Source organism: Phocoena phocoena, chromosome 20 (assembly GCF_963924675.1).
Source record: "Phocoena phocoena chromosome 20, mPhoPho1.1, whole genome shotgun sequence".
Classification (NCBI taxonomy): Eukaryota; Metazoa; Chordata; class Mammalia; order Artiodactyla; family Phocoenidae; genus Phocoena; species Phocoena phocoena.
This window is the reverse complement of record NC_089238.1, coordinates 39,998,511-40,019,751: the sequence shown is the minus strand read 5'-3', so window position 1 is coordinate 40,019,751 and position 21,241 is coordinate 39,998,511. Positions and strand designations below refer to the sequence as shown.

At 45.6% G+C, this 21,241-nt stretch overlaps 1 protein-coding gene and 1 non-coding gene across 2 annotated transcripts in view; both read left to right on the top strand.

Annotated features, from left to right (window-relative positions):
- The first annotated feature begins 1,962 nt into the window (after positions 1 to 1,962).
- The window catches only part of CMTM4 (CKLF like MARVEL transmembrane domain containing 4), a 61,892-nt gene continuing 42,613 nt past the window's right edge, over positions 1,963 to 21,241 (top strand). The window contains exon 1 of the mRNA XM_065899499.1: positions 1,963 to 2,148. Within this exon, the coding sequence (XP_065755571.1) occupies positions 1,963 to 2,148 (186 nt within the window). The remainder of the gene's footprint in view (positions 2,149 to 21,241) is intronic.
- Positions 16,106 to 16,178, top strand: TRNAW-CCA (transfer RNA tryptophan (anticodon CCA)). Its single transcript has one exon. It is a non-coding gene; the product is annotated as a tRNA-Trp (tRNA).

Below are 21,241 nucleotides of genomic sequence, written 5' to 3'. Positions count from 1 at the left end.
CGTGGCATGTGGGATCTTTCCAGACCAGGGTTCGAACCTGTTGCGTGCATTGGCAGGCAGATTCTTAACCACTGCACCACCAGGGAAGCCCTCCCCATCTGCTTCTTAAAAAGACTTTCATTTGGTCTTTTTTTTTTTTTAATTCCTGCTTTCACCCCCCTACTTCTAGATGTGCTTGGTGCTGCCCATTCCTGAGCCTTTTTTCCTGTGATATGACCTAGGTTGCATTTCAGCCTTCCCCTGTGCCAACTTAGGGTTTAGCTTTCTTGGATCTGCTAAGTTAGTTACCACTTGCCCATTTGCTTTTCTGCTTCCAACATTTTGTTGCCATTGTCTCCTTTCCCATTCTTTGTCCCTGTGGTTTTATGCCCTTAAAAAATGCCCCGTAACTGTCATTTCACTGGGATTTGGGGAGAAAGCAGAGGCCAGAGTCTGCATCCAACCATTCAACTTGTTATCTTTCATTGGCAACCTCCAGGTCCTAGCATATTCTTTAGCATGTACGTGCCCAATAAATATTTGTGGGCTGAATGGAGTGTTAGAGTCACTGTTGTTCCCATCTTTGGTAACCAAAAGGTGAGAGCCCTTTAAATTGAGATCTCCTGAGTTATGACATTTACTGCTTCTCACTTCCTAAGTTCACAAGCCCATCTGAATTATATACTAGGCAACACTGTGTAGTGAAAAAATTTGGAAGTGAGTGGGCTCTGCTCACCAATTGTGTGGCCTGGGACTACCAGTCTGAAACCTTAGTCTGGTCTTCTGTAAAATGGGAATAACACTTTCAAGTGCCTTCCTCAGTGTCTAAAGCATGGTAAGCTCTAGATATTTGTGTTGTGGGAGGGTTCAATACCAAAGGGACAATTCTTAGAAAGTCGGTGTTTTACTTAAGCTTAAAATTATCCTTCACACTTGAATTGCAAATTGGTCCCTAATTAATGCCCTTCAGTGCAAAAATCTGTGTTTAACCTGCCTTGGTGATTAGGCAGAGATTGCAAAACCTTTTCAGCTAAGAGAGGAAACTAATGTTAGTCACCGAGGGTCTGCTGTGGGCTAGCTCTCATTCTCGGTCAGACCGGTGAATCCAGAGGGTACATTGGGAGTTATTCACAAATATTGCCGCGTGTCTGTCTTACAGACCCAGTACTAAGCGACCTCACTCACCCCGACTTCTCACCCCTGTCCCGTTCAGTCCCTGACTTAGGTACTGGTTTGTTGCCCAGTGTGGGAGCCGAGACACTTAGCCCCCTCTTGTCAAACAGTCCAAGTCAGGCCCACCCTGGGCCCCGTACTGTTCACAGCACGGGGGTCGCACAGCACACCTTGGTCTTCACCGATAAGTCCCCTGGCCTACCTGAAGAAGACCCCACTTCCTCCAGGGAAGAAACGGAGGCAGCGCTCTGGGAAAGCAGCTCCGTGCCCCCTAGGTCCACCTCGACCCTCCGTCAACCCCCATTTTCCCTGCTCCCCACTACCCCTCTTTCCCCGACCTTCGCCCTCCCACGCTGTGATCGCCTGGCGCGCAGCTGCGGCCCCGACCCCCGCTTGTACTCAGGTGAGGGCGGAGCCAGAGGCCCTGGCGCCCCGCCCCGCCCCGCCCCGCCCTCCCGAGGCCCCGCAGCGCGGGCAGCCACCTCCACCCGCGGGAGACGCGGAGCGCCGCCGAGCGGCCGGCGGGCGGGCACTCGCTCCGCCCCCTCCCGGCTGGCCGCGCCGGCTCCCGCCTCCTTCCCTCTCCGCCAGCTCCCGCCTCCCTCCCTTTCCGCTGCCGAGGCGGCGGGAGCCGAGCCCGAGCAGACCGAGCCGCGGCCGCAGCCGGGCGGCGGGCGCAGAGGCGGCGGCGGCGGCGGCGGTGCGGGCAGTTAGTCGGCGGTGGCGGCGGCGATGCGGCGGCCCCGCTGAGCCCGCTAGCTCCGGGCGCCTGAGGCCAGTCGCGCAAGGCGGCCCGGGCCGGGCGGCAGCATGCGGAGCGGCGAGGAGCTGGACGGCTTCGAGGGCGAGGCCTCGAGCACCTCCATGATCTCGGGCGCCAGCAGTCCGTACCAGCCCACCACCGAGCCGGTGAGCCAGCGCCGCGGGCTGGCTGGCCTGCGCTGCGACCCGGACTACCTGCGCGGCGCGTTTGGCTGCCTCAAGGTCGCCCAAGTGGTAGGTGCCGGGCGGGGCCCCAGGTGCCGGCGGGCGGCCTAGCCGCGCGCCTTCCCTCCCTGCTCCCGCTTCAGGGGGCGCAGGCCCGGCCGGCCTCCACCGCGCACTCGCTTCCCATGGCCCCAGTCCTTGCGCTCCCTCTCCTTCGCTGGGTCCCCGTGCCGCCCTCCCGCCTCCCCTGGGGACCCTGCCGCCTCAGGTGTGCGCCTTCTACCTGAACACCTGCCCCCGGGCCTTCCTGTCCACTCCAGCCTTCGCTGTCGCGAGCCTCTTTCACTGTTGGGTTTGGTGGTGCGCGAAACCCGGCCGGGGTCATGCTGTCCCCTGGGTACTGCTGGTCATAGCAACTTGTGTTAGGTGTTCGGGGCCCGCACATCCTCCATTCCTCCGGATGGTCCTCGTTTGTCTCGGCTTCCACCACTGGGGACTGTGGCTCGGTTTCTTCCCCGGCGCCCAGCACAGTGCTGGGCATATGGTAGACGCTCAAATAAATGTTGAATGGAGGCATGTAGTCTAGATGCATTGGGGGAGCCCAGATCTGCCCAGAGTCTCTAGTTTATGCTGCAGAGGTTTTGTTTGTTTGTTTTTTGTTATTTATTTATTTATGGCTGCATTGGGTCTTCGTTGCTGCACGGGGGCTTTCTCTAGTTGCAGCGAGTGGGAGCTACTCTTTGTTGCCTTTCACGGGCTTCTCATTGCGGTGGCTTCTCTTGTTGCGGAGCACGGGCTCCAGGCACTCGGGCTTCAGTAGTTGTGGCACGCGGGCTCGATAGTTGTGGCTCCCGGGCTCTAGAGTGCAGGCTCAGTAGTTGTGGTGCACGGGCTTAGTTGCTCTACGGCATGTGGGATCTTACTGGACCAGGGCTCGAACCAGTGTCCCCTGCATTGGCAGGCGGATTCTTAACCACTGGCCACCAGGGAAGTCCCAGCTGCAGAGGTTTTGATTCTTTCTAATTAGCCCAAAAGGTAGAACTGGCATCCCTGAATCCTCCGCCCCAGCACGGTGGCTGGCATTGCCCAGTTGGTACCCAGAGTTAAATCACTATGGGAGGGCACCCAGTTTTGGAGGTAACAGAAACAGAGAACTTTCTTTTGGGCTTGTCTATGGTAGAGCTCATTTCTCAGAATTCTTATTTTTAGCTTTCAGGGTGTTCAGGGCAGGGGCCTGTCCCCTCTGCCCCTCTTTTGTGGTTTTCTAACAGGCCTCTTTGGTTTGTTACTTAGTTCTGCTGTGGATAGAGCATACTCCAGTTCGGAAAAAACTGTCCCTATATCCCCTGACACAGGTAGGCCTTTCTCTGAGGCCTGGCAGCGACCTCTCATCTAGAGAAGCCATTTGCACCGAGGTGCAATGTATGTGCATTTTGTTTCTCCCAAGCATTGGTCTTCTTGTGCTTGAGTACATAGATAAAGGTTCCTTGGGAATCATTTAATGTGTGGATATCCTTTAAATAAAGGTCTCAGTGTTTGTAAATTGCAGAATCATAGACTGTTCTCGCTCTCTCGCTCTCTCGCTCTCTCGCTCTCTCGCTCTCTCGCTCTCTCGCTCTCTCGCTCTCTCGCTCTCTCGCTCTCTCGCTCTCTCGCTCGGGTGAAAGGCTTGTTCTGCTGATTGCAGGAGGGTGTTTTTGAAGGGCTCTCAGGAAAGACAAAACGGAGCAGGTTATTCCTCTCTAGAATTTTAAACTGACCTTATCTGGTAAATTGGAATGTTCCAAGAGATATATTTGTTCTGTAGTTAGGCATTGTTGTTAGCAAAGTGAATGGAGGAGTGGGGGAGGTTTATAACTGCCTTTAAAAAGAGGCAGCTAGCTGATGTTTGAGTACAGCACTGATAATCAGAAGTGAATTAAAGAGCAGGATGGGAGGGAACCTGGGCCCAGGTGGAATTTAGGGCCTTGTTAATACCTTGTTTTGTTTACTCTGGACTTTTGAAAGTACATAGAGCTTGCCATTCAAAAGATCTGATAAAAGAATGAAATCCAGTAGTTTATATAAAATGTTAGATATCACCTCATTGCTGGAATTTTGTCACCTAAAGCCAGAAATGGAAGCCAGTGGTATTTATCACTGCCTTTTCATAAGGTGCTTTTTTTTTTTTTTTTTTGTACAGCTTTACTTTTCATCTGGAAGAACTTTGGGGCCCAGCCCCTAAAATCTCGCCTAACTCTTGTCTTTTGTCTAATCTCTAGAATTTAAACAGCGAGAGGTTATGTTATGTGTGGGTGAGTGAAGGATGGGGACCTGCTTAAAGGGTATGGCAACGTGAAACAGTTCCATGCATTTAGCTTTTCAGCCTTGTTAAAAAAAAAAAATCAGGGTTTTTAGGGGGAAAAACCGCCACAAAACTTCAAGGCAGTGGACTCTCAACTTAAACTGGAAAAGAAGGCAAGAGTCGTTATGAAGATATTTCTTTTTGTTTTTGGCCATGCCGTGGGGCATCTTACTTCTCCTACCAGGGATCAAACCCGTGCCCCTTGCCTTGGAAGCATGGAGTCCTGTCCACTGCACCACCAGGGAAGTCCCTGAAGATATTTCTAAGATGTTACAAAGCTCAGAATCCCATCAAGAAATATGTCTAATGTAAGTTCTAATTCTAATATAAGTTTTTGAGAAAAAAATTTGACTTTTTCGTTTTAGGTTTTAGAGACATTTTTTGTGGTTTGTGGCCTATTGCCACCTGCAGGTCCTTGCTCCAAGTGTGGTCAGCTGCATTGCCAGCACCTGAGAACTTATTAGAAATGCAGAATCAGAGGCCTAACCCCAGACTTTCTGAATCATAATCTGCAGTTCAGCAAGATTCTCCGGGAGATTCTCGTGCACATTAAAGTTTGAGACTTACCTTTCTGTATCATTTTAGTGTTAAAACCTTACACAGTACTAGTAATCAGTTCTCTATCAGAACCGTAAATAGTCAGCCTCAAGGCTGAGGTTTTTCTGTAAAATGAGCCTATATCTCTCGGAAAGGATTAAGAGAATGAGGTAGTATGTAGAAATTAGCACCTAGTTTATTAGGCGCTTAGTGTGTAATAAAACGTTAGCTGTCACTGTTGCTAAGTAATACTTCCTGTCTTTAAAGAAACTTGGTGAAAATGCCACCCCAAAATTATAATTATATATTTTATAATTATAATTTTATAATTATATATATTTGAATTAAAGATAGTTTACTTCCTGGTGATTTAAAAGTTAAATCGATATTTTAAATGGAATGCTATTTGATAGTAAAACTAATCTGAAATATTATGGAAATTAATCAATGTATTTTCATAGATTATATTTTTTTAAAAATTAATTTATTTTTGGCTGCGTTGGGTCTTCGTTGCTGCGTGTGGCCTTTCTCTAGTTGTGGTGAGCAGGGGCTCCTCTTTGTTGCCGTGCACGGGCTTCTCACTGGTGGCTTCTCTTGTTGCCGAGCACGGGCTCTAGGCGCATGGGCTTCAGTAGTTGTGGCTCGCAGTCTCTAGGGCGCAGGCTCAGTAGTTGTGGCGCACAGCCTTAGTTGCCCCGAGGCATGTGGGCTTGAACCCGTGTCCCCTGCATTGGCAGACAGATTCTTAACCACGGCGCCACCAGGGAAGTCCTAGATTATATGTTTTAAAAATGAAACTCGGGGCTTCCCTGGTGGCGCAGTGGTTGGGAGTCCGCCTGCCGATTCAGGGAACACGGGTTCGTGCCCCGGTCCGGGAGGGTCCCGCGTGCCGCAGAGCGGCTGGGCCCGTGAGCCATGGCCGCTGAGCCTGCGCGTCCGGAGCCTGTGCTCCGCAGCGGGAGAGGCCACAACAGTGAGAGGCCCGCGTACCGCAAAAAAAAGAAAAGAAACTCATACCTATTTCTTAGTTGGGGAGAGTATCTCCTGTGGTTATTTCAAACAATATAAATGTACTTTTTGTAGGAAAAGTGTTGGTTTAAACTATTGATTTAAATACCTTCTTTCTTTTAAATGTGGATTCTGTGAGCGCTTATTGGTTTTTAGCTCTCAGACATCATTTAATGAAATAGTTAATGTGGGCCTTTTTTTTTTTTTTTTTTTTTGCGGTACGCGGGCCTCTCACTGCTGTGGCCTCTCCCATTGCGCAGCGCAGGCCCAGCAGCCATGGCTCACGGGCCCAGCCACTCCGCGGCATGTGGGATCCTCCCGGACTGGGGCACGAACCCGCATCCCCTGCATCGGCAGGCGGACTCCCAACCACTGCGCCACCAGGGAAGCCCAGGGGCCTTTTGTTTATTGTTTTGTTTTGATTTTTTTTCCAAAGCACTTGGTTGAAAGCAGAATTTTGCTCTTGGGATGGGGGTGGGGCGTACTATCGCTTATACCGTGATGTTAGGACAGTGTCAGAAGAGGACAGGACCTAGATGGGACAACTTTCTGAATCACAACAGCAGGCATCATTAATGAGTGCTTACTCTACTGTTATCACCTTTATTTTATGGTTGAGAAAGTTAGAGGCACCGAGGTCATGACTCGTTTAAGGTCACGTGGCTAGTGGTTGGTGGAGCTGGGATTTGAACCCAGGTGGTGTGCTCTTTCCTGCCTCCTGAACACATCATTTTGAGTTGTTCCACAGAGCAGAGGAGACCTTGAGTCCAAGGACATTTCTGAGGTCTTTGGTCAGCCTGGTGACTTTTTGGGTGACTTTTACGTGCTGAAGTGATACACTTAACAAGGGTTTTGATTTCTCAGTGGCCATTGCGCTGTTCCTAGGTGTGCAGTTCCTGTTCCTCACCCAGCAGACCTGCCACTTTCCGCCTTGAGGGGATAGGCCTTCTCAAAAGAGCCAAGAGCAGAATCAGCTTTTAAGATCCAAAAACACCTCTCAAGGAGCTCTTTTGCTTCGGATCCCTTTCTCTTTTTTTTTTCTTTTTTGTTTACATTTATTTTATTTCATTTTTTGGCTGCACCCCGTGGCATGTGGGATCTTAGTTCCCCAACCAGGGATCGAACCTGAGTCCCCTGCAGTGGGAGTTCAGAGTCTTAACCACTGGACCACCAGGGAAGTCCCTGGATCCCTTTCTTGAGCCCCTCCCACGACTGATTGACCTTTTGACATTGCATTGCATTTGTTTAGGACTATTTTTTTTTTTTTTTTTTTTTTGGTGGCCTCTCCCATTGCGGAGCGCAGGCTCAGCGGCCATGGCCATGGCTCACGGGCCCAGCCGCTCCGCGGCATGTGGGATCTTCCCAGACTGGGGCATGAACCCGCGTCCTCTGCATTGTCAGGCAATCTCTCAACCACTGCGCCACCAGGGAAGCCCTAGGACTATTTTTTAAACAAAGTTGGGTAATAGGTGATGTTTAAATTCAAATTTTAGCTCTGCTAATCTCCTTGAAATCTCTTAACCCCATTGTTTCTTGACTTCCTCCGTAGTAGAATGTGAGTGGTAATGACTGAGCATCTTAGGAATTGTAAGAACGAAACGGTTAATGTTTGACAGGTGCTTTCTTAGGCAACTCAAAGACAGATGTGAGCGTTTGCATTTCAGGGTTGGGTGATAAGTATCTTTTATTTGATGGAAACTGTCAGTTTTCCATCCCATGCTGGTGAGCACTTCCCTCACTTTTCTGGCTTTCTTGGACTATACAGAAGCAGGGCAGGGGCGTGCAGAGAATGGCCGGTGAAGTAGTTTCACTGCATTGGATTCTCACTTCTACCTTCAGGTGGCTCCTTATAAAACAGTCCCATTTTCCCTTGGGCAGATTGTTATCTTTGGGAGTTGTCTTCCTGGTCAAAAACTTGAAGTCAAATAAATTCTAGCAGAATTTAAGCAAAGATTAAAACCACTCTTAAGTTTTTATGATGATTAAAAATAGTAAAATTATCATCCGAGACCTCAGGAAAGTGTCTAGTACACATCTGTTTTATAAAACCAGACAAAGATGGTTCAAGAAAAGAAAGCTTCAGACCTCATCCTCATGAACACCATCCTCATGAACACAGGCACAAAAATCCTCAACGAACTACTAGGAAGTCTAGGAAATCGAATCCAGCAATGTTATGTGAAAGGAATAGTACAGGACAATCACTGTGACTTATCCCAGGAAGAAGAGGCTGGTTCAGTTTTCCAAAATCAGGAGGTATAATCCGCCATACTAACAGTTTAAAGCACAAAAAGCACTTGATTATGTCAGGGCATGCAGAAAATAACTTTTGACAAAATTCAACATTCATTCACGATAAATGTGGCCAAGAAGACTAGTAAGATAAGGGAACTGCCTCAACCTGGAAAAGGGCATCTGCCAGAAATCTACAGCTAACATACTTAGTGGTGAAAATACTTTCCCCTCAAGATGGGGAGCAAGGCAGTGATGTCTGTTCTCACCACATGTCTCTTCTGTCTTCCACATCCTACTGGAAGTGCTAGCCAGTGCAAGAAAAATAAAGAGAAGGCATTCAGACTGGAAAGAAAGAAAAACTGTCCCTATTTGCAGATGGCATGATTGTCTATGTAGACCATCCCATGGAAATCTATAAAAAAGCTCCTAGGACTAATGTGTGAGTCAGCAAGGTGGTAGCATACAAGGTCAACACACAAAAATCAATCATATTTTTATATCCTAGCAATCAATCATTGGAAACTGAAATTGAAAAAAAAAAACAACCCATATCAGTTATGATAGCTCTAAAAAGAATGAAATACTTAGGGCTAAATCTAACAAAACATGTACAGGATCTACATGCTGAAAACTACAAAACCCCGAAGAAGGAAATCAAAGACCACTGAAATAAGTGGGCAGACATACTGTGCTCATGGATTGGAAGATTCAATATAGTTATTAAAATATCACTTCTTGGGCTTCCCTGGTGGCGCAGTGGTTGAGAATCCACCTACCAATGCAGGGGACATGTGTTTGACCCTGGTCGGGAAAAATCCCACATGCCGCGGAGCAACTAAGCCCATGCGCCACAACTACTGAGCCTGTGCTCTAGAGCCTGTGAGCCACAACTACTGAGCCTGCGTGCTGCAACTACTGAGCCCACGCGCCTAGAGCCTGTGCTCCGCAACAAGAGAAGCCACCACAGTGAGAAGCCCGCACACCGCAACGAAGAGTAGCCCCCATTCACCGCAACTAGAGAAAGCCCGCATGCAGCAACGAAGACCCAATGCAGCCAAAAATAAATTAAAAAAATATATAAAAGCTTTAAAAAAATAAATTAAAAAAAATATGTATCGCTTCTCCACAGATTGATCTGTAGGTTTAACATTATCCCAAAATCCCAGCAAGATTTTTTTAGATAGAGAAGCTGATTGTAAAATTGATATGGAAAGTCAGGTTAGCCAGGCAGAGGGATGATGAAGGGTTGGTTTTGAGGGCAGAGGGAACAACACAACATGAAGATAGAACATGGAGTTTAGGTGTGTGTGTGTGTGTTGGGCGCTGGGATGGGGAGGGGCTCTGAGAGTATGGACTTTATGTCTCTTATCACCATGAGACTTTTGGCCAGTTGCTTGTTCACTTCAGGACACAAGCAGGTCTCCTTATTTGTAAATCAGGGCTGATGAGAATGTTACTGGCACCTGTGAGCCTTCCATACAAAGTCCTTAGCAAAGTGTCTTTCACATAGAAGTCACACCAACCTGTTACCACTATCGAATATCTCTGGAATGGTACAAATTGGGAAACTGGGTGACCAAGGGTCAGGGTGGAAAGGAGATTTATTTTTCACTGTATTTGAATTGTATACCACACGCAGATATCTTCTTTTCAAAAATTCCCAAAGCATCAGCTGTTACTAGCTCTACCTTAGTATAGGTTAGCCTTAAAGCTATTATACCAATCATAATCTTTAGTTAACCTTTTATTACTTTCTTACTTTGTAATTTGGAGGCTCTTTTAGGGAGAATGAGTTAGATAATACAGTACAGACATCTTGAAGAAACTTGAAGCTTAAAAGTTTTTTCAATCTATTTTCCTGTTTTTTTTTTTTTTTAAAAAGAAACCTTCTGCACAATTGTGGGTGCTTAATAAATTTGTTGATGCTAATGAAAAAATTTCTCCCATTTGAAAGGAATCTACCCTATAGGGCTGGCTACTATAGTTAATAATACTGTATTGCATTTGTAATTGAAAGTTGCTAAGAGAATAGATCTGATAAGCTCTCATCACAAGAAAAAAATTTTTTTAAACTATATATGGTGACGCATGTTAAATAAGACTTATTGTGGTGATAATGTGTATATCATTGATACAAATATTAATATATAGAAATACTGAATCATTATGTTGTACACCTGAAACTAATGTAATGTTATATTCCAGTTATATCTCAATTAAAAAACCATTGTAACATTAAAGGAAATTAGGGAAAAAATCTTAGTCGAATGAAAAGCACTTTGGAATTTTTCCCTTCCAAAGGCTGCATAAGATCCCCTGATCATGGTTTCCAATATTTTGCTATTAGGAAGGATCCTTCAGTAAATGTCCTTCATTCTTCTTTTGAGCTGTGACTATTTTTTGTTAAATTTCAGGGAGTGCTATTACTAGATCAAAGGGCAATATCATTACATTTCTGAACATTAAAAAAAATATATGGACTTGGTCCTACAACATACGTGAAGGTCTCACTTTATCCCAAGTTAACAGTGTGCTTACCCACAAGAACTTACCACTGGGAAATGCTGAGTTCAGTAAGACCTTCAGGACTCCTCCTGGGTCATAGGGCCAAATTAATTTTTTCTTGGGACTTCCCTGGTGGTCCAGTGGCTAAGACTCCATGCCCCCAATGCAGGGGACCTGGGTTCAATCCTTGGTCAGGGAACTAGATCCCACATGCCGCAACTAAGAGTTCACATGCAGCAGCTAAAAGATCCTGCATACCGTAAGACCTGGTGCAGCCAAAATTTAAAAAAAAAAAAATTTCTTTCTTGATAGCCCTGGAAACCTTTGTTCTTTCTTTATTTTTTAAAAAAAATTCTTTTTTCTCTTCCAGTTTTATTGAGATATATGTGACATAGACGCTGTGTAAGTGTACGGTGTGCAGCATAATGATTTGATTTACATACATCATGAAATGATTACCACTGTAAGTTCGGTGAACATCCACCATCTCAGATAGATGCAAAATTCAAGAAATAGAAAAAAACTTTTTTTCCTTGTGATGAGAAGAACTCTTAGGATTTACTCGCTTAACTTTCATATATAACGGCAGCAGTGTTCATTATACTCAGCATGTTGTGCATCACATCCCTAGTACTTATTTATCTTGTACCTGGAAGTTTGTACCTTGTGACCACCCTCATCCATCCCCCTCTCCCCTACGTGCCACCTCTGGTAACCCCAATTCTGATCTCTTTTTCTATGAGTTTGATGTTGAAGTATAATTGACCTACAACACTACGTTAGTTCTTGTTATACAGCATAGCGATTTGATATTTCTGTACACCTCAAAATGATCATTGTGATGACCTTTTATCTTTTCTTTCTTTTTTTTTGTGGTACGCGGGCCTCTCACTGTTGTGGCCTCTCCGTTGCGGAGCACGGGCTCTGGACGCGCAGGCTCAGCGGCCATGGCTCACAGGCCCAGCCGCTCTGTGGCATGCGGGATCTTCCCGGACGGGGGTACGAACCTGTGTCCCCTGCATCGGCAGGCGGACTCTCAACCACTGCGCCACCAGGGAAGCCCTATCTTTTCTTTCTTTTTAAAAAATATTTATTTATTTGGCTGCGTCGGATCTTAGTTGCGGCCTGCAGGATCTTTTGTTGCGGCGCACGGGCTTCTCTCTAGCTGCGGCGCACGGGGCTTCGTTGCCTTGTGGCATGTGGGATCTTAGTTCCCCAGCCAGGGATTGAACCTGTGTCCCCTGCATTGGAAGGCAGATTCTTAACCACTCGACCACAAGGGAAGTCCCTGATGACCTTTTTTCTTAATTACAAAGTACTAAGAGCCTTTCCCAGGTCATGGCACTTAATAGGATGCTTAGAGGGGGCAAGGGCAGTGTACATGCCCTGCCAAATCCATGATGCTTCTCCCTCCTGGTAGAATGAATGCATGCTTACCTGCATGCTGGAGAGAGGCTTATTTCCATCCTAGAGGTAGTGCTGGATTTACCTGAGATGCAGCACATATGTGATCCACCCCATTAAGGGCTGAGGTCTGTATGGCTGCCAAAGCTGATTATTTTCCATGATGGTCCATTTAGCTCCCTGAGCTGTTGAAATGACCTGGAAAGAGCAGCATTCTGGCCTTCAACCCACAGCTATCACTCACTGCCTCTTTATCCTCATTCCTGGAAGTAGCTCCGAATCCTTTTGTAGGGTGATGTCGTACTTCTTTGGAAAATAAAGTTGTTAGAGCATAGCGCAATAGTCAGAGGCCTGTAACTGTGATCATAGAGCCTAAATTTACCCAGTCTCAATTTTCTGTGCTGTCTCAGACCATATATAAGTACATCCTAAGTTTTAAAAAATTACTGTACTTTTAAATTATGAAATAGTCCAAGCATTGAAATTAGACCAGCAAGTACCATATATTGACAGTGAGTCCTGAGGTTTTTGTTTGGAAAATAAGATGATTCCTGTGTGTGCAAGAGAGGTAAAAGGCAGGGCGAGATGAACTGGGATTTGGATTCATTAGCAGGGTGAGACTTCAGAGGGTCTAGAAGGAGGAGGAAAGGCAGAGAGTAAGAGAGCAGGGCAACTCCGGACGAGGGGATGGCCTCAGCATCTTGTCTGGTGGCGAAGAGCCAGTTTAAACTTTCAAAGGCTCAGTTCAAAGTGGTCCAGAGCTGGGAACAGGCCTGCAGCTGGCTGAAGAGGGGACAGATGAGTAGAAGGGTACGGAGGTCAGAAAGTGACACCTCCTTCGGGAGAAAATCTTGCCTTTTTAGCATTTGGAAACTATCTTATTTTGAAGCAGTTTAACTTCTTGATGGGGGGGATTTTTGTGTGAAAAATTCTCACTTAAAGGCAGGGGTGGCGCCCAGCCCTCCTCTCAGCACCTCCCGTGTGTGGCCTTGTGTCCTCACATAGAATGGTGGGGTCTGCCACTGGTTTTCAGAGTGGGGGGCTCCCCTGGGAGAGTTTATTAATATGGAAGTGGGGGTTGAGAATCAGAATGAGGGGCTGGGTACCAAGTGTGTTTCAGAAAGTCTAATATAAACTGCATTAAACAGAGTAAGGCCAGTTTCTGTTTTGACTGGGGTTTTAAGGTACTGATTATTTCACTTGACCAGAAGCTTTGATTAACTTTTTGAGTAACATACTCCTGCCTTAGAGTCTTTGCATCTGAGGTTTATTCTTCCATCCCCTCCACCCCTTCCCAGAAATGCCCACTTGGCTCTGTTCTTCAGAACTGCTGTTCTTCTCTTCTGCTCAAGAGACCTTCCCCGACCACCTGCCAAAAGTAGGACACTCCCCCATCCCTGCTCTTTATCCCCCTCACCCTGCTTTACTTTTCTTCTCAGCATTTACCGCCCAACTAGAATACCAACTCCACGAGAGCAGAGGCTTTGTGTTTTGAGTTCCCTGAGGTATCCTCAGTGTCTAAAACAGTGCCTGGCCCATAGTGAGGCACCGAATGAACAGGTGAATACACATATCTGTTTCACAGGAGAAAGAAAAAAGATAACAGTTTATGTATTATTTAACATAGTTTGTAAGGTCAGATTATTTGAAAACATGGGATCTACAAGGAAACAATAACATTTATATATTTATAAGCAAATAAGCTTCTGGACTCTGTTGTAAGTGGAAAATATTGGGGAGAAAGTATGGAAATAAAATGCCATTGTAATTATTTTTTTCTTTTTTTAACCGTGAGTTTTAAGTGTATCTAGTGCTACTAGGAAACAGAAGCTTTTGCTTAGGAGACAGATTTTTGTAAAAGGAGGGGAAACCATAAGAGGCTTTGCCAAGCTTTCTGCTTAGGAGCGTATAAAATGAAAACCAGGGGTTCTGTAATTATTACTAAAGTTGTCTGCTTTCTGATTAACATGTTGGGGGAGAGGGTCACTGAGGATCTGCCACGTCAGTATTTTGAGAATCCTTAGAGCAGACACTTAACATGTGTAAAGAAGTCACAACTGGATTGAGGCTGAGGGTCCTTGTGCTTGTTTTTATGGACCTCTCTGATGAAAATAAAAGAACAGCCGTTCTGTGAGGCCTGAGAAGGGAGGCCTTCATCTCCAGTGAAGATTGGAGAGGCCCGTAGGAAATACTGGAATCCAGAATTTTGTCTCTGAACATTTCAAATGATTGGTTAAATTTGGGAATTAAATGGGTTAATAAACACTTAAAATGTTCAGAGTTTCATCAAACGTGGATAGTTTTGAATGGTTTCTTTCTTGCCACTACAATTTGATGACTGGTGCAAGGGAAGCCTTCATTTTTGTGGTTTCCCGTTTATTCCAGCACAGCTATGAAAAACAGTTTAAGGCTAAAAGTTTTTTGTGCCAGTGGAAAAAAAACAAACCCCAAGGAGCAATGGCTCTTCCAGCAGTAGTTGCTTCTTTAGCTTGTCTACTTTCTCTCAACCATTTTTGGTCCAAACCCTACACATGTGTATAATTTCAGGTTAAGAGTTGGCTAAATAACTTTAGAGTTAGATCAAGGTCAGTAGCTAGATGTTGGTAAAAATTCTAACATATTTTCCCCCTTTAAAAAAAAAAATCTCTACTTCATATGTGTGTGAACGTCGAGGCTGGGCCAGATACTGTTGGACATACATAAATAGGACAAAAATCCCTGCCTCCAAGGGGTTCACAGTCCATTTGGAGGAGGGTTTGGTATGAGGCAAAGAAAGTACACAACCTTCCTGATCACCGGAGCCAAGTGCTGTAATAGGGGTGGGGACTGTGGGCTTGGCTAGGAGGTGTGGTGTGTCCTGTGGAGAAGGAGTATACCAGGTCCTGGGAGTTGAGGGCAAGCCCAGGAAACGGGTGGGAAGGAAGTACCAGGTATGGTTCACCAGGCAGAGGTATGGAAGGGGAGGGATGAGGGGGACCCGGTTTGGGCCTGACTTGTTAGGCTAATGAATTTGGATCTTCTGAAGGAGATGAGGAACAGTCAGAGCTGTGGCTGCTGAGCAGTGTGGCTAGTATGAATTTTCAGGTGTGCATAGCTGTAAAAAACATGCTGGAGGTCAAAGAGGTAATAGGAAAAAAGCAGAATGTAAAATTACATGTTGAAATGGTGGTATTTTGGCTATATCAGGATAAATAAAATTTACTATTAAAGTGAACTCTACCTACTTCTTTTTACTTTTTAAAATATGGCTCTTAGAAAATTTTAAATTACTTACATGGCTCACGTGTTTTTGTTGGCTGTCGCTGGGTTAGAGGGTGTGAGGACTGGCTTTGAGAAGGATGAGATGATCCAAAGCCTGCTAAGAGACTCTGAGTAGTCCAGGTGAGGATTGGGGACAGGAAGGACCGTGGCAAGTGGGAGTAAAGAGGTGGCAGTTACGTTTATTATATTCCTTGTTTTTATTTTTCATTGTTTATTTCTCCATCAAAAAAATGCTGAAGCTAACATTTATGGCACTTTTACACGTGAGGAATCTGACCCTAGAGAAGTTGTGACTTACCTATGGCTGTCCAGTTTGTTGGTCGTCTTGGAACCTGGGCCTCAGGCTGGCGTTCTTTCCCCTGTGACTGGCTCCTGCTCTAGGGTGACAGTTTGATTCCTTTCTGTGAAGCCAGATGTGGGATAGCTCTGTGAATTCTGATAATCTTTCTTACCCTTTATATGATTATGGAGAAGACAGATGAATAGTTAACATCCTCAGACATTTTCTAGGATAGTAGTTTTAGGAAAGTCTGTATATGATAAATCAAGTCTTTGCCTGTGATACTCTATTTATTTATTTATTTTGGCCGCGCTACACGGCTTGGGGGATCTTGGTTCCCCGACCAGGGATTGAACCCCAGGCCCTCGGCAGTAAAAGCGGGGAGTCCTAACCACTGGGATCGCCAGGGGATTCCCCTGTGATACTCTGTTTAAAGTGCAGGTGTTGGGACCTCCCTGGTGGTCCAGTGGGTAAGACTCCGTGCTTCCAAAGCAGGGGGCCCAGGTTCAATCCCTGGTCGGGGAACTAGATCCCGCAGGCATGCTGCAACTAAGAAGCCCGCGTGCCAAAACTAAGACCTGGTGCAGCCTAAATAAATAAATAAATAAACATTAAAAAAATAAAAAAGTTCAGGTGTTTACCCAGCCCAGCCAAATGGCCCAAGTGAATGTACTGGGGCAGGCAGCGGACTTGGGAGCCCTCAAAGTTTGGATTGTAACAAAAGCCTGATATTGGTAGATAGAATTTGCCTTTTAAGTTCCTTAATTTCTCTGATAATAAATTGACATCAGGGTAATTTGCCAGCAAATCGATCTGTATTCCTTTCAAGTATGGTTTTGGAGCTGAAGCTAGGGAGACAGACCCCCCACTTGTCACAGGTGAACTCATTCACATGGCTGTTTGCATGGTCCCGAGATGCGCCATGGTGGCCGAGGTGGTGATGAGGATGTTACTGGCGTTGTGCTCAGAGGTGGTTTTGGTGAGGCAGTTGGGGAGATACTGCACCTGCCTCACTAGATGCTTCGGGAAAGCTTCATCTGTTGGTCTGGGACTTGGAGGCCTTGGGGTTGCGAAGCTAGTTAGATGAGTGAAGTCCACAGAGAATGATGAATTGCCAGGTTGAGGGAAGCCTGGGGGAGCCCAGTAGTTTGTAAAGGGTCTCCTCTGTGTTTAGCTCCATGGAGTTCTGTAGGAGACCTGCAGTTTTGTTTTTGTTTTTTTTTCTTTTTGACTGTGCCGTGCAGCGTGTGGGATCTTAGTTCCCCGACCAGGGATTGAACCCGGACCCCCTGCATTGGGAGCTCGGAGTCTTAACCACTGGACCACCAGGGAAGTCCCTTTGTTTCTTTTTAATGGACTGTGAAATCTATCATTGAGTCTCAGACCAGATCAATATAAATGAAAACAAAGTAAAACAATATTTTAAAATCCTACCTGTTTGTAAACTTCTTAATATTTGACAATCAGATCACCAAGACCGGCCAAGTACAGGATTTATAGCAAGATTAGTTTAGCAGTTTTATTATTATTATTATTGTCACAGAGGAGCAAAGAAAGTTCCTGAGATCCTGCTCTACATCTCTACTGTCCAAGGCTACTGTGCACAGTTGGGCAGACAGTGCACTGCACCGCGGGGTCTAACCGAGAGGGTGAGGGAGGCTGAGATCCAGCCTGCATGCTCTGCTTGCCAAGGCACGTGCCCTGGTACTAGGCAGCGTCCCAGTTCATCAGTCCAGAGCAGGTGCTGTTTTTAATTTGCTATCCTCTTGCCAAGCCTAGTTGCCACCCGGACTGGAATGTTTCTAACTGGCACACGGGTGCCATGTGAAGCAGCTTATGTCTTGATTATTTAATTGGGAAACTTATTTTAGAGGCGTGGCTTAGCCATGATATTAAGCTAGATAGGGGAGTGCATTTTTAAAATAAGACCAAATAAAACAAAAATGTGAATTTAAATTTTGTTTGCCAGATACGGTATTTAAAACAGATTTTTTTTAGATTGGTAAGCATGTGCAGGGCCTTCTGGCCTTTTGTGTGGTCCTCTGTGAGGTGTGTGCATGAAGATGAAGTCAGTACTGAATGACTGAATGGATGAACACAGATAAAAAGTTAACTTTCTGACTCATTTAAACAAGAGCTCCCACGTTGTTGAAATTAAACTTTCGGTCCCGCTCCGAAAGAACATCCGTCAAACAACTGATGATGTGTGCTTGGGTAGTCGAGGCCGGGGCAGATATCCTGACACACTTTCCTCCCCAGGAGCTCCTGTCTGGGTGTGAGCACTGAGGTGCCTCTGACTGGGTGGGCTGCTCCCAAGGCTGAGCCCATCCCTGCAGTGTCGGTCAGCTCTGAGTTGCCAGGAACAGAGAGACACGTGGGTTCCTTTGGGTTGACTGCAGGACCCAGGTACACCAGGCCTTGGAGAGAACCCTGGGAGGGCCAAGCAGCTGGGCCTCATGAATCTTGGACTCGAGTCAGTGCTCACTCAGCAGGACTCAGTTTTTCTTTATAGCTGCTGGGTTAAGGGCAGCCCGTGGCTCCTGGGCCACAGAGCGCCCATGTCCTCTCTTCATAGCCCAGCCTGTGACCTCATCACATCTGAAAGAGGACTGGGCTCTGCTCGGCTCTGTGCTGGCCCCGTTCTAGCCCGAGGCCAGCCAAGTGCCTCATCCGCTGCCAGCTGGGCCTGCTTAGGGACGGGAATCTGTCCGTTGGGCTTATCTGGCAGGGGCTTGTGAGCACTGACTGCCTTGATCTGAGAACTTGGGGATGAGAACTGGCTGGAGGGGCACAGGGATCATGCCCCGCTGTGGAGGGCAGCACGTGGCAGGGTGCCTGTCTCAGGTAGCCAAGGCCTGGGTGCTGTTAACCTGAAAGAATCCCATCAGCAAGTCTGGACAAGGACCTGAGTGGAGGTTGAAAACTACGCAGAGGAAGGCAGTTTTCTTAATAAAATGTGAACCTTCTGCTTGGTTACTTCCAAGAAGAAAAAACTGGCTGAGGAAAAGACTGCAAAGGGGAGTATGTTAAAAACATTGCTGCCTAACTTGTTAGCAGTGGGAAACACAATCTCCTGTTGTAAGGAATTGCCATAGTAAGAGGCCCTATGGAACAAACCACATTTCACTGTTAAGTAGCAGCACAAAAGTGCAGGACAGCATTTTCAGGCTCTGCAGTGTGTGCACTTAGGCATTTTATGTAAATGACAGTATAAACCAAAAAGCAACTCCTAAAAGGTCAGAGGAGTCGTAAAAGAACGCTTAGACGAAGTTGCAGGCGTTGCGTTTTCTGATGTACATCTTATAAGTATATTCTGATAGATTATTTAAAATGTTCATCCCAGGTCTGTCTGCTCTCTCTGACGCTAACTTGCTGACTGTGGTTGAATTCCAGAGAGTGTCTGATTGGCCTGATTACCACTGTCTCTATTTGGGTGGAGCTTTCCTAGCCAGGCCAAATTAGAGGTGCCTCGCCATCCTGTGGGTTGGCTGCCCTTGGGTAAGGGACCCGCCCCCCTCAGGCACTTGGGGTCCTGAGCATGGCACCCCTGTGCAAGGAACAGCCTTGGGGTCATTTCTCTTAGGGGTGGGAAGGGGAGAGGGATGGAATAGTTAGCTCTCTGATTTTTAGTGAGCACACTGGTCTTTTGCTTCACACCTCTTCCAGATTTCCTGGTCTCCCTCTCGGTCTACTTCCCTGCCTTCCTTCCGTGTCAGGATCTATTCTGCCTCTTTGCCATCACTGACAGGCCTCCCTCCATCCAGACCTACCTTTGCCACTTGCCTGATTTCTTCCCCTCTTTTTATTCAGAGATGCCAGAGAAGTTACCACTTCTCGTGAGAAGCCTTGCATATTTTATTCTTCCTTCTCCAGACACACATCTGGTAAAATGTCTTTTGGGAATCTGGTACTGTATGAGGCTTACAAAGCTCCTTTATGTCAAGGAGCCCACAGCCTAAGTCATATATAAATTGATCTGTAGTATAAATATCACATTTTTAACTTGAATGCTATTTTCCAAAATGAGAAAAAAATTTTTCTGATTATAAAAGTATTTGTCTCTGTGGTTAAAAAAAAAAAGACTATCATAGAAAAATGAAGAAAGAAGTAAAAATCACCAGTATTCTCATCAGCTAAGGAGGACTTCTGTTAACAGGTATCTGCTGTTTTAGACTTTGTTGCTGTGTGTGCATATTTGTAAACATGGGATATTGTACATGCTGTTCTATAACTTGCTTTGGGGCATGGCACAGAGTGGTGGGGTTTTTTTTTTTTTTGCAGTTATAACTGTAGATTTATGTTATTGCTTTTAAGGACTTTTTATGGAAGTATAGTATATATTCAGAAAACTGCACGTCTTTTTTTTTTAAATTTATTTCATTTATTTATTTGTTTTTGGCTGAGTTGGGTCTTCGTTGCTGCACACTGGCTTTCTCTAGTTGCGGTGAGCGGGGGCTACTCTTCGTTGCGGTGCGCCAGCTTCTCATGGCTGTGGCTTCTCTTGTTGTGGAGTGCACAAGTCTTAAATGCACAGCTAATGTCTGAACATTATGATTCATTATGTTTTAGACTCTAGCTGGTCGGCCCCATCCAGTAGACTCAGTCTTGCTGTTGTTTTGGTTCCCGTTTTGGAAATTGATCTGTTTCTTTCTTTAGATTATTTTTGTTTTGTTTCATGACTGAGTGGCAAAATTGAAGGGCTTTTATTCTATATTTTGAATTCTGGAAAAACAGCATTTAAAAGCTAATTTGAAATTCGTCACATTGTGGTTTTGAGTTAAACCAACAAGAAAAAAAATTTAATAAGGGAGTTCACACCATTTTCTTTCCGAGAGCATAAGAAAACTGGCAGAAATTTGAGCTCTAGAGGTTGGGGACATGCTAAGGATGTTGGTGGTCTCCACATGTTCTATTTTTTAAATTGAAATACAATAAAATTGACTTTTTTTGGCATTCAGGTCTATGAGTTTTAACACAGATATACATTCACATAACCACTACCTCAATCAGGATACAGAACAGTTTCATCAACCCACAAAACTTCTCATTCTTCTCCTTTGTGGTCACACCCACCCCTTGACAACCACTCATCTGTTCCCCATCACTACAGTTGTGTCTTTTGCAGAGCATCATAGAGTATGCAACCTTTTGGTTTTGTCTTTCACTTAAGGTGATGCATTTGAGATTCATTCATGTTGTGTTTTATCGGTAGTTCATTCCTTTTTATTGCTGAGTACTGTAGGTATGTACTACAGTTTCTTTATAATCATTTACTGTTGAAGGACATTTGGGGTTGTTTCCAATTTTTAGTGATTATGAATGGAGCTGCTATAAACATTCATATACAGTTTTTGTGTGAACATAGGTTTTTATTTCACTGGGGTTAAACCTAGGACTGAAATTGCTGGATCATATGTTAAGTGTCTGTTTGTTTATTTTTTTGAATATTTATTTGGCTGCACCGGGTCTTAGTTGCGGCATGTGGGATCTTCGTTGCTGCGTGCGGGATGTTCATTGCAGCAACACGTGGGATCTTTTCGTTGAGCCATGCGGTATCTAGTTCCCTGACTAGGGATAGAACCTGGCCC